We start from the raw sequence: 14267 nt of genomic DNA, 5'->3' as shown, positions 1-14267 counted from the left end.
TTCTGAATATAAAGGTTTAATATAATAGGAACAGAGATCTCATTTCTAGAAGTTAAGAGTGCTTTTGTCTGGATGCTTCAGTCTCCCAGCCAGCCAGCCTCTATCTGGATTGCTCTTGTGTCTGTGCTGCTTCGTGCTCCTTGTGTCGGAGGTGACAGGTGTCTTTATGACAGTGCCAGGCAAGGTGGGGAAAACAGCATAACGCAGATGGCTGCCAAAGCCTGTGACCTATCTAACAATGATGATTTTTATAGTCTCAGAATTAGGGCACACTGCTTTCTGGTTCTCATTAGAAACTCCCAAGATGCTGCTACCGTTTTTTTTTCTTTTGGATATCTGAAAGTGACCTTATTTAACCATAACTTTGACGTTCTCTATAGAAAACTCGCCACCATGAGACTGTAAATGGTTTCCTGAACTTGTCCTTTTTTTTCCCTATCCCCCTGCAGCTCAGTCTGAGACCCACAGTGGCGGAGTTACAAGCTCGAAGGATCCTGCGGTTTAATGAGTATGTAGAAGTCACCGATTCTCCCGACTACGACCGCCGGGCAGACAAGCCCTGGGCCAGGTTAACACCTGCAGACAAGGCAAGAGCCCTCATGGTTTTAGCCATGATTTTATTTGTTCATGATTTTCTTGCTTTTCTCAAAGCTTCAGTATCCACTTATCCCCCCCCCCACACACACACATTCAGTTATCCTAGGAGGCCAGATAGTACCAGATAGCTCAACAATTTTCTGCCTTTTCTTATTTAAGCCACTTAAGTGATATATTTAGTAATATCAATGAGGTTCTTTCAGCTAAGTCTCAGAAAAATTCTTTCTTAGTTACCATGTAACCTGCCTGCATTCATACCTGGATTGAGGGTGGGGTGGTCCCACAGCCGTGATTTATCCTTACCCTTAGAAAATATAATTTATACAAGTTATCATTTTAAAGGGATATGTTAAGGGGTGCCTGGCTGGCTCAGTTGGTAGAACATTCGACTCTTGATCTCAGGGTCATGAGTTCAAGCCCCATGTTGGGCATGGAGCCTACTTAAAATAAAAATTTTAAAAAATAATAAATAAAATAAAAGGATATGTTAACAGTGAAAAAGGTATTGATCTATATCAAGGCCAGTACACTTTTTCTATAAACGGCCAGAGTAAATATTTTAGGCCTTGTGGTCCGTACAGTCTTTGTTGCAACAGCTCAGCTCTGCCATTAGAGTATGAAAACAGCCATAGGCAGTATGTAAGTGAATGGATGGATATGTGTTCCAATAAAACTTTATTTACAAAAACAGATGGTGGGCCAGATTTGCCCTGTGGGCCATGGTATACCAACCCCTAATCTATATCGTAGCTCACAGTTCAGAAAAACTGAAATGTATAATGGGTCGCATCATGGAGAAAGACTATTTTATGAATAATATGGTTCCAAAGCCAAAGAATTTTGCCAACCTTTTGTTTTCAAAGTCTTCACTTTATGATTTTCCTAATATCCCAAATAATGATTTCTTTTTTCTTTCTTTTTTTTCCAAATAATGATTTCTAAATTTTGTCTCTATGCAAAATTTGGTATCGAATAAACTCATGCCACATCCAGTCTTTTTTTTTTTTTTTTTTTAAGATTTTATTTATTTATTTGACAGAGAGAGAGTGAGAGCACAAGCTGGGAGACAGAGGGAGAGGGAGAAGCAGGCTCCCCGCCAAGCAGAGAGCCCGATGCGGGACCTGATCCCAGGACCCTGGGATCATGACCCGAGCCAAAGGCAGCCACCCAACCGACTGAGCCACCCAGGTGCCCCGCCACATCCAGTCTTAATGGTAGAGCTAGGTATTTAATTACATGCTGTGCATTTTAGTAGAGGTTTCACACTGTAAAGCACCTACTGCATGTCAAGCATATATTGGAGCTACAGATCAGAAATCATTTGCTCAGGGCTCTTGGGTGGCTCAACGGTTAAGCGTCAGACTCTTGATTTTGGCTCAGGTGGTGATCTTGGGGTCGTGAGATTGAGCCCTGTGTCTGGCTCTGTGCTCAGCAGGGAGTCTGCTTGAGATTCTCTCTCCCTCTCTCTCAAATAAATAAATAAATAAATAAATAAATATCATTTGCTCTTAGGAGAAATGAAAACTGGGGAGGAAAATGATCATAAAGGAAGGATGTTTGGAATGAGAATAGAGGGAAGGAGGCTGGGAATAGCACCCAAGGGACCCAACATTGACGAAAAGGTGGTAGAACACAGAGAAGAAGTGTCTGTGAGGTGGGGAAAGAGGAGAAGATGTAGTCCAACAGCCTAGGAAGAAGAAGGTCAGGTCACAAGTGGTTAGGAACATGGTAAGAGGGGGCATTTTAGGAGTCTGGTGGGTGGAAGCCTGACTAGTGGAGACAAGGAGAATAAAATACAACCTCAAGAGTCTTGGCTGTGATGGAGAAGTGATAGGAGGAGGAAGTCACCTGAGGGGTGATGACTGTGGAGGCTGCAAGCTTCTATATGCATAAGAAATACCTGAGCAATCTTTTATGCCACAAAAAAGGAGCCAAAAGAAAGGGAAAGGTTGAATCTATATTAGAAGAGGTCGGTAACTGATACAGTAGGGCATAATCAATGGAGCAGCAGGAGAACGTGTGTATGTAGAAAAGGCGAGGAAGAGACCCTTGAGGTTGGGATGAGGGCACAGGCTGAGGTATGCGCCCTGACGGAGGAGGCTTCCCAAGGCAGGTAAAATCACTCAGGTTGAGGGCAGCCTGCAGGGGATGAAGAAGACTGAAACTCGGGTCATGTGTCAAGCTCACCACCAATCAGTGCCTCCCACTTAATTCTGAGTGGTTTCCACTGCTTTATCTGCCTTCCATCCTGCACTTTCCCCTCACCATTCAGCAGTGATAGGCTGCACTTATGACCTCGTGTGGTATCTGATGCCCACAAAGAAACATGAGGCTTTAGGTCAGATGCAGTCTTTAGAGTGAGTGTTAACAATGGATAACATTTCTTTCTCAACCCTAACTCTATCTCAGGTCTTACACATTCTTCTGGCATTTTATTTTTTCAGTTGTGAATTATATCATGTGATAGAGAATATATGAAACAAATGTACCATTTAAATAATAAAAAGAAGACACCTGTTTTATTAATCCCTGAGTATTACTAGTACCTGAACAGGGCCCTGTGGGCTCCTCCCCAGTTGCTTTTCCCTCCCTTCCATAACCACGACTTTTGTGTTAATCATTCCCATTCTTTTCAAGAGTTTAACCACTTTATATATACCCCTAAACAATACGTATGTATTTCTTGGTTTTGCCAGTTTTGGAGTCTTAGGGATTGGAATCATACAAAGTTCTTCTGGGTGTTACATCATTCAAGTAACAAAAGAATCTGGGTTGATGGACTAGGTGATAGTGACTCTTTTTCACCAGAATATAATACTTCATTGTATGTTTAAGTCATAAAGTAATTATCCATTCAATCGTTAATTATTTAGTTGGTTTCCAGATTTTAGGTGTGCAAGCTCTATTCTATGAAGATTCCTGTATCATCTTCAAGTTCACTGATCCAAGACTTTTTCTAACATATATTCCTTGTGATGGAATTGCTGGGTCCTGGAATGTAGAGATATTCAGCGAAACTAGGCAGCATCAACAGTCTTCCAAAATGATCGTTTCTGGTTTACCCTTCCACAGCCAAGGTTACCGGTAGTCCAATATTCTTGCCAACATGTGATGGTCAGTCTTTTTGTTTTGTTTTTTTATTTGACAACCTAGTGGTTATGAAATAACATTTCATTGTACTTACACTTTGCCTCTCATTAATTATTAATGAGGTTGAGCATATTTTCATACCTATTGGGCATTCAGGTTCCACTTCTGTGCCTGTCTTTCGTCTGTTTTCTTTTGGGTTGTCAATTTCTTGTTGATTCATAGGAATTCTTCATATATTCCAATAATATATAGTGCAAATATGTATATATCTCCCAATTTATGACATTTCATTCTCTTTATGGTTATCTTTTGACATAAAGAGATTTTTTAAATTTAATGTTGTGAATTTATCCACCTTTTCTTTGTGACTTGTGATTTCTTTGAAAAAATTCTTCCCATACCAAAATCATAAATGTATTCTGCTGTACTTTTTGTTTTTGTTTTTTTTTCAAGATTTTATTTATTTGTTTGACAGAGAGAGACACAGTGAGAGAAGGAACACAAGCAGGGAGAGTGGGGGAGGGAGAAGCAGACTCCTGGCTGAGCAGAGAGCTGATGCAGGGCTGGATCCCAGAACCCTGGGATCATAACCTGAGCCAAAGGCAGATGCTTAGCAAGTGAGCCACCCAGGCACTCCAGCTGCTATACTGTTCTAAAACATTTATAGTTTTGCTTTTCATGAGGTTGACTCTGGTCACTCATTGTTCCTCAGCTGACAAAGAGGTTGCTCTGAAGGGTCCCAGATGTCTTCTTTACATGTCTTGTATCTTCTGGAGCATGGCTCAGAAGCTGGGCTCGCTTGAGCATGGCTCAGAAGCTGTCCACCAGCGCACCTACATGTGGCCTCTTCAGCAGAATGGCCTCAGAGTGGTCAGACTTCTTACATGGTAGCTGGCCTTCCCCAGAGCAAGTGCCCCCAGAGAACAAGGTGAAAGCTGTATGACCTTATCTGACCCCACTGCAGAAGACACCCAGCCTTACTCCACCACATTCTGTTAGTTACAGGGGCGAGGGGAATTAGCTCTGCCTCTCAGTGGGGGATCAGCAAGGTCATATTGCAGAAGAACATGTGGGCTGGACGTGTGATTGCCGCCATCTTTTACAAATATAATTGCCACATCCACCATTCCCAGCTAGCTTGATATTCCAATGCTGAACTTCACAGAGGCAGGTAGGGGGTGGCCAGGGAAATGAGTAAAGATCACAGCAGGTGCAAAGTATGCAAGCAGTGAGAGTCTCAATGATTAAATTTTCCATACCCTAGAAATAGTTTCTAACTCGTTGAAAGGTTAAACTCATCCATCTCTAGTTATAATGGAGAGGATTTTTCTTTTTAACTTTGTGTTGAAACAAGAATAGATTTTTCTGCTGGACTTCTAAGCTGCAGGGGAGATCTGCTTGGTCAGTTTCTCTTCTGCAGGCCTCCTGTCTGTTCAAGAGCACTTTAAAGGCACATGACTAGCATCTCCCCTGCAGAGCAAACTCTGAGCCCCAGAGCGCAGTCAGGATCCCTCCCTCCTCACATCTGAGGCTCAGATATTTGTACCCTATGACATTGTCTCTCCCATTTCTCCTGACACTTGTGAAAGTCTAAAGGACAGCATTTTTAGAACTGGAATTATATTGTAAAATTTTTTTCCTCAAAAAAAAAAAAATAAGAATAGTTTCTTTTAGCTTAAAAAAATGTACACTTTAAAGATAGAAGATAGAAAAAAATGCAACAATTTAAAATGCCATTAATATAAGTACATTGTGCATATACAAGTGTCTCATGTTTGTTGGTAAAAATCAGAATATTCAAAAATATAAAAAGAACAATGAATGCATATTAGTGCATTAATGCATATTATTGTGTATTATTTAATGCACGTTAATGTATATTAATGCACATTAATGCATATTATTTCCTACCTAACGCTGAAAAAAGTAAAGTTACTTGTTTTCTCTAGAAGTTAAAAAAGGAGTATAGTGAAATGTTACTTATTGCCCAGAGATACTAAAACTATTAATGGTCTTAGTGTATTTTTTTTATTTTAGTATGAAAATAATACATGCTAATCATCATTATTATAACAAGCATTTCTGGATTTCTGTTGCTTTTTACTGTAAAACACTTCGTAATGCATAATGATCAGGTTAAAGATAATGTATTTTATTCAATGAGTGTATATTTTATTCTATAAGTAATATATTTTATACCAATTAAGTATAAAAATCTGTAATTTAACTTTCAGGTTAAAAGAGAGTTTTACTTTTTATAACTTTTGAACTGTATATCCCATTTAAAGAAAAAAAAATATTGGAACTAAGTATTTCCACCTCTGCTCTCAAAATAAACACTGAACTTCCTGCCTCCTAAAGGCACCATCCCTTCTTTCTCTTTTCTTAGTACTAAGTCTTAGCCCCACTAAGATACTACTTTGCATTTAAAAAAATCTTTGCAATTCAAGTATAAAGAGAAGAAATCAGGAGGCAGTCAATAACCAGTCAATGCCCATGCTATGAAAACACTGTAGGGAATCTCATAAATCTGGCAGTCTTATTAAATTGCTCAAATTAGGAAAGAGAAATGATGGGAGAAATGCCTTATTAATTGTGAATTTTTTTGTCTCCCCCCCATTAATTGTGAATTTGATTGAGCTTAATTCACCTTTGAGATACCATTTTTAATTTTAGAATATATGTATTTGAGTAGAGCACTAGAAACAGATACATATACAGTAAGATAGAGCATCTGTCTATATCTGTGCTGAAGTAGATAAATGAGCCCTAAGATGACAGAACAGGCAGAGCCAAAGAAGGCCATCAACTTGGCCTGAAGACCGAGGCTCACCTGGTAGTTGCCATCTCCCAGGGTAGGCTCTGGAAGCTCCATCCATGGTGGAGATGGGAGGGCAGGCTTTGGAGCTGGGCACCTAAAGGTTTGATTCCTGACTTGGCCACTTGGAAGATGTTTGACTTTGGCAAGTCATTTAAGTCTGATTTCCTCACTAGGAGAGCCAATTATATCCATCTTGGGAATTAGGTAGTGTATCCATAAAGTTCCAGCTCATTAATAAATGGTAGCGCTTACCAGTGTTACATTCATGGGCAGGCTTAATAATCTAAGCTTTGTTCCCCATTGGTGACATTTTCACTATGCAGTGAAGCCACAGTTTACAATCTAGTCTAAAATTATCTAGTGAAAGAGAATTGAAAATTCAGATGATACATGGATTTGTCCAAGAAGTTACTCAGTAATTACTTATTAATATATTAAGAACTGTCTTACATACTGGGGACATAAAGATGAACATACTACCCTTCCAGGAATGCACTGTCTAAACAGGTTGCAGGAAAGACAGATTTTAATTCTATGCAGAGACATTCTTGGCCTGTTCCTGGTTGTCCTGCAGCCAAGAAGAGTACACTTACATACTCATGGCATAGGGCTTGATGAGTAGTCATGAAACTCCCTCCAGGGGCGCCTGCGTGGCTCAGTCGGTTAAGTGTCTCCCTTAGGCTCAGTTCATGATCTCCGGGTCCTGGGATCAAGCCCCGCGTCAGGCTCCCTGCTCAGTGGGGAGTCTGTTTCTCCCTCTCTCTCTGCCCTTCCCCCCAACCCCCGCTGCTCGTGCTCTCTCTCTCTCAAAAAAATAAAATCTTAAAAAAAAAAAATTCCCTCCTGTTCCATATCAGATTTTTATCAAAGAAATAAGCAAAAAACATCAAATGAGGGTAACTCTAGTTAATCTTGGCCTCACAGCTCATGTTATTTGAGAAGGCAGCAGGGTCCATATTTTCAACAAATCACCTGTTGCTTCTGGCCAGGGTGATCCCTGAGCTGACTGGAAGAGATTAAGCAGACCTTCTGACACCAGTTATCACTAGTCAATTTTAAACTTTGTTTCAGTCATTTTTCTTTCCTCTTTCCTCTCTATTATTCTCATGGTACCAAAAAATGCTGTGTATTTGGTCTCAGGGGATTTGTTTTATTTAAATCTTAGAAATACCTGGTTTCTGGGCCACCTGGGTGACTCAGTCGCTTAAGCATCCAACTCTCGGTTTTGGCTTAGGTCATGATCTCAGGGTCATGAGATTGAGCCCTGAGTTCGGCTCCACACATTGGAGAATCTGCTTGAGATTCTCCCTCTGCCCCTCCTCCCACTCACGCATGCTTGTGCGTGCTCGCTCTCTCTCAAATAAATAACTCTTAAAAAAAAAAGAAAAGAAAGAAATACCTGGTGTCTGCTCAGTGACTACCCTGTGTTGGTCCAGCTCAGCACCATTTAGGCTCCAACCAATCTCACCACAGCAGCCTAGCTCTCTCTATCCCATATCTTTCTAAAGAATCAGTCCCATTTACATTTATGGGAAGAGTCCTTAGGCCTAAACTCTGGTCTCATTTGCATAGAAGGGAGTTAAGATTATTGTACCTGTATTTTCTGAACATGAAGGGTCTTTAATTACTCTTTTCCTCTCAGGAAACCTCTTTATTTATTTTTTTAAAGGTTTTTTATTTATTTATTAGAGAGCAGAGCTTTCGAGAGAGAACATGAGGGGGGGGAGGGGCAGAGGGAGAGGGAGAAGCAGACTCCCCGCTGAGTGGGGAGCTGGACATGAGGTTCCATCTCACGACCCTGGGATCATGACTTGAGTCTAATAGGCGCTTAACAGACTGAGCCACCCAGGTACCCCAGGAAACCTTCTCTTTATATAGTAAGAGGATGCAACTCTTTGGAATAAAATTGTGGTAGTTTTGCAGTGAATTTTTAAAAGGAGTATTGCATTTCTTTAATTACCTGTAGTCACATCTTAATGATACATATTTTCAGACAGCCAGTCCCTATAATTTCACATCGCATTCATTGCTTATAACTGACTCATTATTCCTAATTACAAACCAGCACACACAGCCTGGAGATCTGAGGCAATTATCTGGATAGCTTAGGCCCTGAAGCTCATTTCAGTGGAAATACTGTGGGACTTGAAGTAAGAAGGCCTATGTATATGAGCTCCATCTTTGTCCCTAACACCCATTTGATGTCTGGCAAGTGACTCGATCTCTCAAGGCTTCCATTTTATCATTTGTAAGGTGATAGGTGTTTGGGTTATCAACTCCCTAGTGACTTAACCATCTTACTTTGCTTGCCACTTCCAAGATGGCTCCTTCATAGTCACATCTGTGCCTTGTTGCTCTTTGGCCTCTCTCTCCATCCCCATGGCCTCTCATCCTCCCAGGCCTCTTCCTGTACCTTGGCTTTCTCACAGTGTGGTTTCCTGAGGGTAGTCACATTTTTTACATGGCGGCTGACTTCCAGGAAGAAGGAAACAAAAGATGCCAGGTCACTTAAGGGCTGCATCCCAGACTGGCACAACCTCACCTCTGATGTGTTCTGTTTTTTAAAGCAGTGGCAGGACTCGTGCAGATCCAAGGCTGGAGAGAGAGAGTCCACCTCTTGATGAGGGAGTGACAGAGTCACGTTGCAGATGAACATCTGGGATATGCCCAAAAATCTTGAACTGACTTTCTCAGGAAGAATGCATGTATATATGGTCATAAATGAATTGTCAATGTTACTAATGTAAGGGATGTGTAGCACCCATTTTACCATTAAAAATAAACTATACCATACTCTTTTTTTGCAGATTCTGTATCTCAATTGATTCTAAAAGAATGCTTCCATTGACTTTTGCAGACTCCTAGATTGGTAGCCAACCTACTATTGAGAATAAGGACTTTGCCTTTATTTGTCTTTGAGTCTCCTTCAGTGACATTCTCTTCTTGTACATAGTAGACTCCATAAATAACAATGAAAGATGGGGCACGTGGGTGGCTCAATCGTTGGGCATCTGCCTTGGGCTCAGGTCATGATCCCAGGGTCCTGGGATCGAGCCCCACATCGGGCTCCCTGCTCCGCGGGAAGCCTGCTTCTCCCTCTCCCACTCCCCCTGCTTGTGTTCCCTCTCTCGCTGTGTCTCTGTCAGGTAAGTAAATAAAATCTTTAAAAAAAAAAGAAGAACAATGAAAGAATTGTTGGTCACAATCATAAACTAAAATGTATTTCGTCTTTTGGAAGTTTCACAGTAAGTGTACGAAGCACTTTCACGTATGCACTTAATGGAGCCTTGTAGTACTGTGAGGAATTCTCATCCCCATTTTGCAGAGGGGAAAACAAGTTTTGGAGCAAAATAATTCACGGAGGGTCACACTGCTATTGAAGGCATGGGTGAGACGACAACCTATGACTTCCAACACCAAGTGTACCACTTCCTACTTCCTCTGCTGACATCTTACATTCAGAGGAGAAATTTAAAATGAACGTGGAGACCAGATTCTCTGCCACTATCCATATTAAAATACTTCCTTTCAAGGAAGTCTTTCCGATAGATGCTAACTGGTGATTGGTATAGAGCGTGTTCACTGTTTCAGCTCCTGGGTTAGGTATCAGTGTTTACAGCGAGTACGACAGAGTTTCCTCACTGAGATCTCCCTTGTGATACAAGATGGATGGCCTTACCACAGGGGACTTGGGCCCACAAGTATCCCTCTGCTTGCTTCATCTCTTTCAGAACCCAGTAGCAAGAATTATTGCCACAGTTTCCAGCCACAGGTTCCTCATAGAAACTACAGCGGCTGAGGAATACGAGTAGAGAGATGAGCAGTCTGGGACTGCAGGATTCAGATATAACACCGACAAGCCTGTTGGGGGGAAGCGCATATTGCCGAGTGACAGTCAGTGATGGGAGGAGGCCAGAGAGAGCCTCAAGGCTTCCTTCTATCTTTTCCCTTTTTCTAAACCTTATCGTTTTCCAACCACAAACTAGATTTCCTTATCTCTCAGTGAAGTCATTCTCTGTGGTTTGCAATATCCTATGTTTGGGCCAAAGAGTACAGCTCTCATAGAGGTTAGGTGATGGGGATGTTTTTATTAATATTTTTTCTTCACGTGAGGGCGAAGTTCTTTGTAGAGAAATCAGGAAATAAAGATAAGCACAAAGTTGAAACCAGAAACCATCCGTGATCCAGTCACCATTGTTAATAGATAACTGATGTTAACATTTTGATGATTGTCTCAGTTTTTCAAGCTGAGGGACAGAAGCATCTCTTCAGACCCCAACATCTACATGACATGGGTGATATGTTTGTTACGTGGTGATAGTCATCACATTCAATTAACACATTTTCTTTGAATGGCTTTAAGTGCTGTGCTGAAATTTTTCATTCTGACTGTCTGAACTTTAAATATTAAAAAATAAATAAGCAGCTGCCTTCTCAGTAGTTCCATGGCACCTAGTCAAAGCCATGTTGCGGTGGGTGGTATGAACTGTAGAACTTTCATAGGAAAATGACATTGTTTCTCAGAAAATCTCATGACCTCAACTATCCTTGTGGTCATCAAGGGTGGGGGATGCATGTGACTTAGACCAGGCCCCAGGATGAGTTTAGCAAAGGCCTTCTTCCTCTCCTTATCATGACACGTGAAGGAAGTCTTCCCTGGTTTTAGTATGATCTTACATTTATCTTACCTTCACCTAGTAGAAATTAGGAATCTCTTTTGGCAAGACATTTTTTAAAAGAATGTCTGCTTTGTTGATGCGGCATATGCTGAGGAATTACGGGACCTGAGTAACATTTCTGTTGATCTATTTTTTTCCTATGCAGGCAGCAATAAGGAAAGAACTAAATGAATTTAAAAGCACAGAAATGGAAGTTCATGAAGAGAGTCGACAGTTTACAAGGTAGGTGGGCAAGATGCAGTTCAGCATATTTTGTGTTCTGTGTACTTTACCACAGTTAAAAAAAATTTTTTTTAAAACAGATGAGCATAACACCATCTAATGAACATTTCTAAAATTAAGTGTTTTTTTTTTTCTTTCACAGAAGTCTGAATCATTCCAAAGGGCTATGTTCTGGTTTCTTTCTTAGTCTTATTTTCTGGGCCAGGAGACAAGGATTAGAATCATTTATTCTGCTCTTGAAGAGACTCAGTTGAAATTTTATACCCAGAACAGATGCTGGTGAGAGCCACTATGACCACCTGTGTGTCTGCTTTGGGCTCACAGTAGACATAACTTAGAGAAGATAACAACTCAATTTTCAGAAGACCTAACTTAGACTAGGAATCTAATTTTTACTGCTGCTGTGGAAGGCTACGGTAATCCTACCCTTTTTCCTCCCAGTACCCTTGGGGTTCAGTTTATTCTTCTGCTAAAACCAGAAGAGACCTGTGTGATCATGTAGTCTGACCACCACCCTCCCCTTCACAGGTGTTCTGTTTATTTCTCTCTAACGGGTTTATGTGCTTTGCTTTTTTATAACATGTATGTTCCTAAATATTTGCATGCCAGTTAAATCTTGAAATACTGAATTGTTAAAAAACATACCGGGACAGATGATTACATGAAGAAGACCACAGTAGGTCTTTCTGGAAAGCAAACACTGATTCCCTAGGCTCGGAACAGCCTCTGCGAGACAGGCATACATTATAGTGCTACTTTCTCTGCAGTGGTTCCTGTTGGTGGTGGTGGTCCATGCTGAGAGCATGTCCTGTGATAAAGGAAGTAATGGTATAACTTCATAATTTAATAGCAAATCCCTCCACTAACGTTGGTAGGGACCTCCTTGCTCCAAAGGTTTTGCTCCTATGATAATGTCTGGTTTGCAGAAGAAACTCCCCTTTCTTCTAGGGGAGTTGTATTTCTTTGGTTCTTCCTAGATCATGTTTATTTGTAAATGCATTCAGGGCTTTTAGCCATCTGGATGTATAGGATTTTTCTCTGTTTGAGGGCTGCATCCTATCCTGATCGACTCTTGGACCAGTCACATGCCCAGATCAAGCCAGACCTATTGTCCCCTCCTTTTCTCCCTTCCACTTGTGGGGTCAGGGAAAGTTCATGCTGATATTTGACACCTGTGGTCATACGTCTCCAGTAAAGTTGATCAAAATAAGGTGGCTGAATATTTACAGTGACATCGAATTGGCCGGGACCTCCGGGTAACTGGAAAGATAGCATACACGTGTTTGTGCCTTTAAGTCCTGACCCCTGAGATATAGTGACTGTGCTCAACCTACCCTTTATCATTCAGGATCGTTTGACTTCTGCATAGTTTTCCTAGAAATCATAGTATCTGATTACCTAATTATCATTTGATACCATTATATGAAGAATAAACTAAAATAGAAAATAATCAAATTTTTAAAATGCATTTTTATGGAAGTTCCCAGCTTATGAAAAATAAACATTTATACTGAAAGAGGTTCTTTCTCTTCTGTTATTTGCTATGAACAAGGGAAAAAAAAGGTTGCAAGGAGAGTAAAGGTCATTTATTTTTTGCATCTATATTTGTTATGGGCACAAACGATATATTCTAATTAAGCATTCAAACAGTACAAAAATCCATCAAATAAAAATGAAAACTCTCTTCACTCCCTCCTTCCTCAACTTCATTCCTATTCTCACAGGTAATCACTGGTAAAAGTTTGGTGTAGATCCTTCTAGACATTTTTCTGTGTATTTGCAAACATGTAGGTGTATATATATGATCTACATCTATGTGCACATATGCCTTTATGTCCTCCCTCTGAGTCACACATAAAACAGCATCTAGAAAATCTTTCCATATTAGTGTATATCTTTCATTTGAATGACTTTATGGCATTTTGTAGATAATGTACCATAAGTTATTGAACAATTATTCTATTGATGGATGTTATGGAATTTTCAGTGTTTCATTAGTAAAACAATGACTTGACTTTCTTTATAAATATATCTTTGTGGGGGCACTTGGGTGGCTCAGTTGGTTAAGCGTCTGCCTTCAGCTCAGGTCATGATCCCAGGATCCTGGGATCGAGCCCCACATCGGGCTCCCTGCTCGGCGGGAAGCCTGCTTCTCCCTCTGCCTGCCGTTCCCCCTGCTTGTGCTCTCTCTCTCTGTCAAATAAATAAATAAAATATTTTTTAAAAATATCATTAAAATATGTATATATAGCTTTGTGCACACATGCCAGTATTTCTGTACTAGTAACATGAGTGGATTTGCCAGGTCACTGGATATATATTTTTTTTACATTTTGAAAGATGCTATTCTGTAACTTGTAGTTTATGAGCATGCCTAGTGTATCACCCTCATCAGCACTGGTGGGGCAGGATGGTGGTGGTGGTGGTGGTGAGGGGTCTATAGTATAAAGAATAAACATTGATTTCTGTAAGGTTGAGCATCTTTACATATCTTTATTGACCATTTATTTTTAATTTTTGATTTACTTTGACCTGTTTTCTTTTGGTTGTCTTTTTCATATGGATTAGTAAAAACTCCTTAGATATTGTGGATATTGGCTCTTTATTACATATGTCACCATACTTTTCCTCAATTTTTTCTTAATGTTTTAACTTTTTTTTATGGTCTTTTGTTTAAAGTTTTGCACATTTAAATGTGTCTGTATTGTTACATTTACTTCATTGTTTTGTGTCTTATGGAGGAAGACCAAGATTATAAATCTGTCATCTTCGGTTTTTATATATGCTTTTTTTTTAACACTTAGATCTTGCATCCATTGGGCATTTTATTTGTGTGGGTGATTTAAGAGAGTAAACTA

The 14267-nt window shown here is 40.2% G+C and overlaps 1 protein-coding gene across 6 annotated transcripts in view; it reads left to right on the top strand.

The window, feature by feature from the left end:
- PHACTR2 (phosphatase and actin regulator 2) overlaps nt 1-14267 on the top strand; it is a 196171-nt gene that overhangs the window by 166603 nt on the left and 15301 nt on the right. For 4 of the 6 annotated variants that reach the window (XM_032407752.1, XM_032407753.1, XM_032407754.1 and 1 more), the window contains 2 exons: nt 450-587; nt 11333-11409. In XM_032407752.1, the coding sequence (XP_032263643.1) occupies nt 450-587; nt 11333-11409 (215 nt within the window). Of the gene's footprint in view, nt 1-449; nt 588-11332; nt 11414-14267 lie in introns of those variants that run through there. The other 2 variants (XM_032407755.1, XM_032407751.1) reach the window with 1 other exon arrangement.

This window comes from Phoca vitulina, unplaced genomic scaffold (genome assembly GCF_004348235.1).
Source record: "Phoca vitulina isolate PV1807 unplaced genomic scaffold, GSC_HSeal_1.0 scaffold9, whole genome shotgun sequence".
Classification (NCBI taxonomy): Eukaryota; Metazoa; Chordata; class Mammalia; order Carnivora; family Phocidae; genus Phoca; species Phoca vitulina.
Note: the sequence above shows the minus strand (reverse complement) of the source record. Positions and strands in the feature narration are given on the sequence as shown.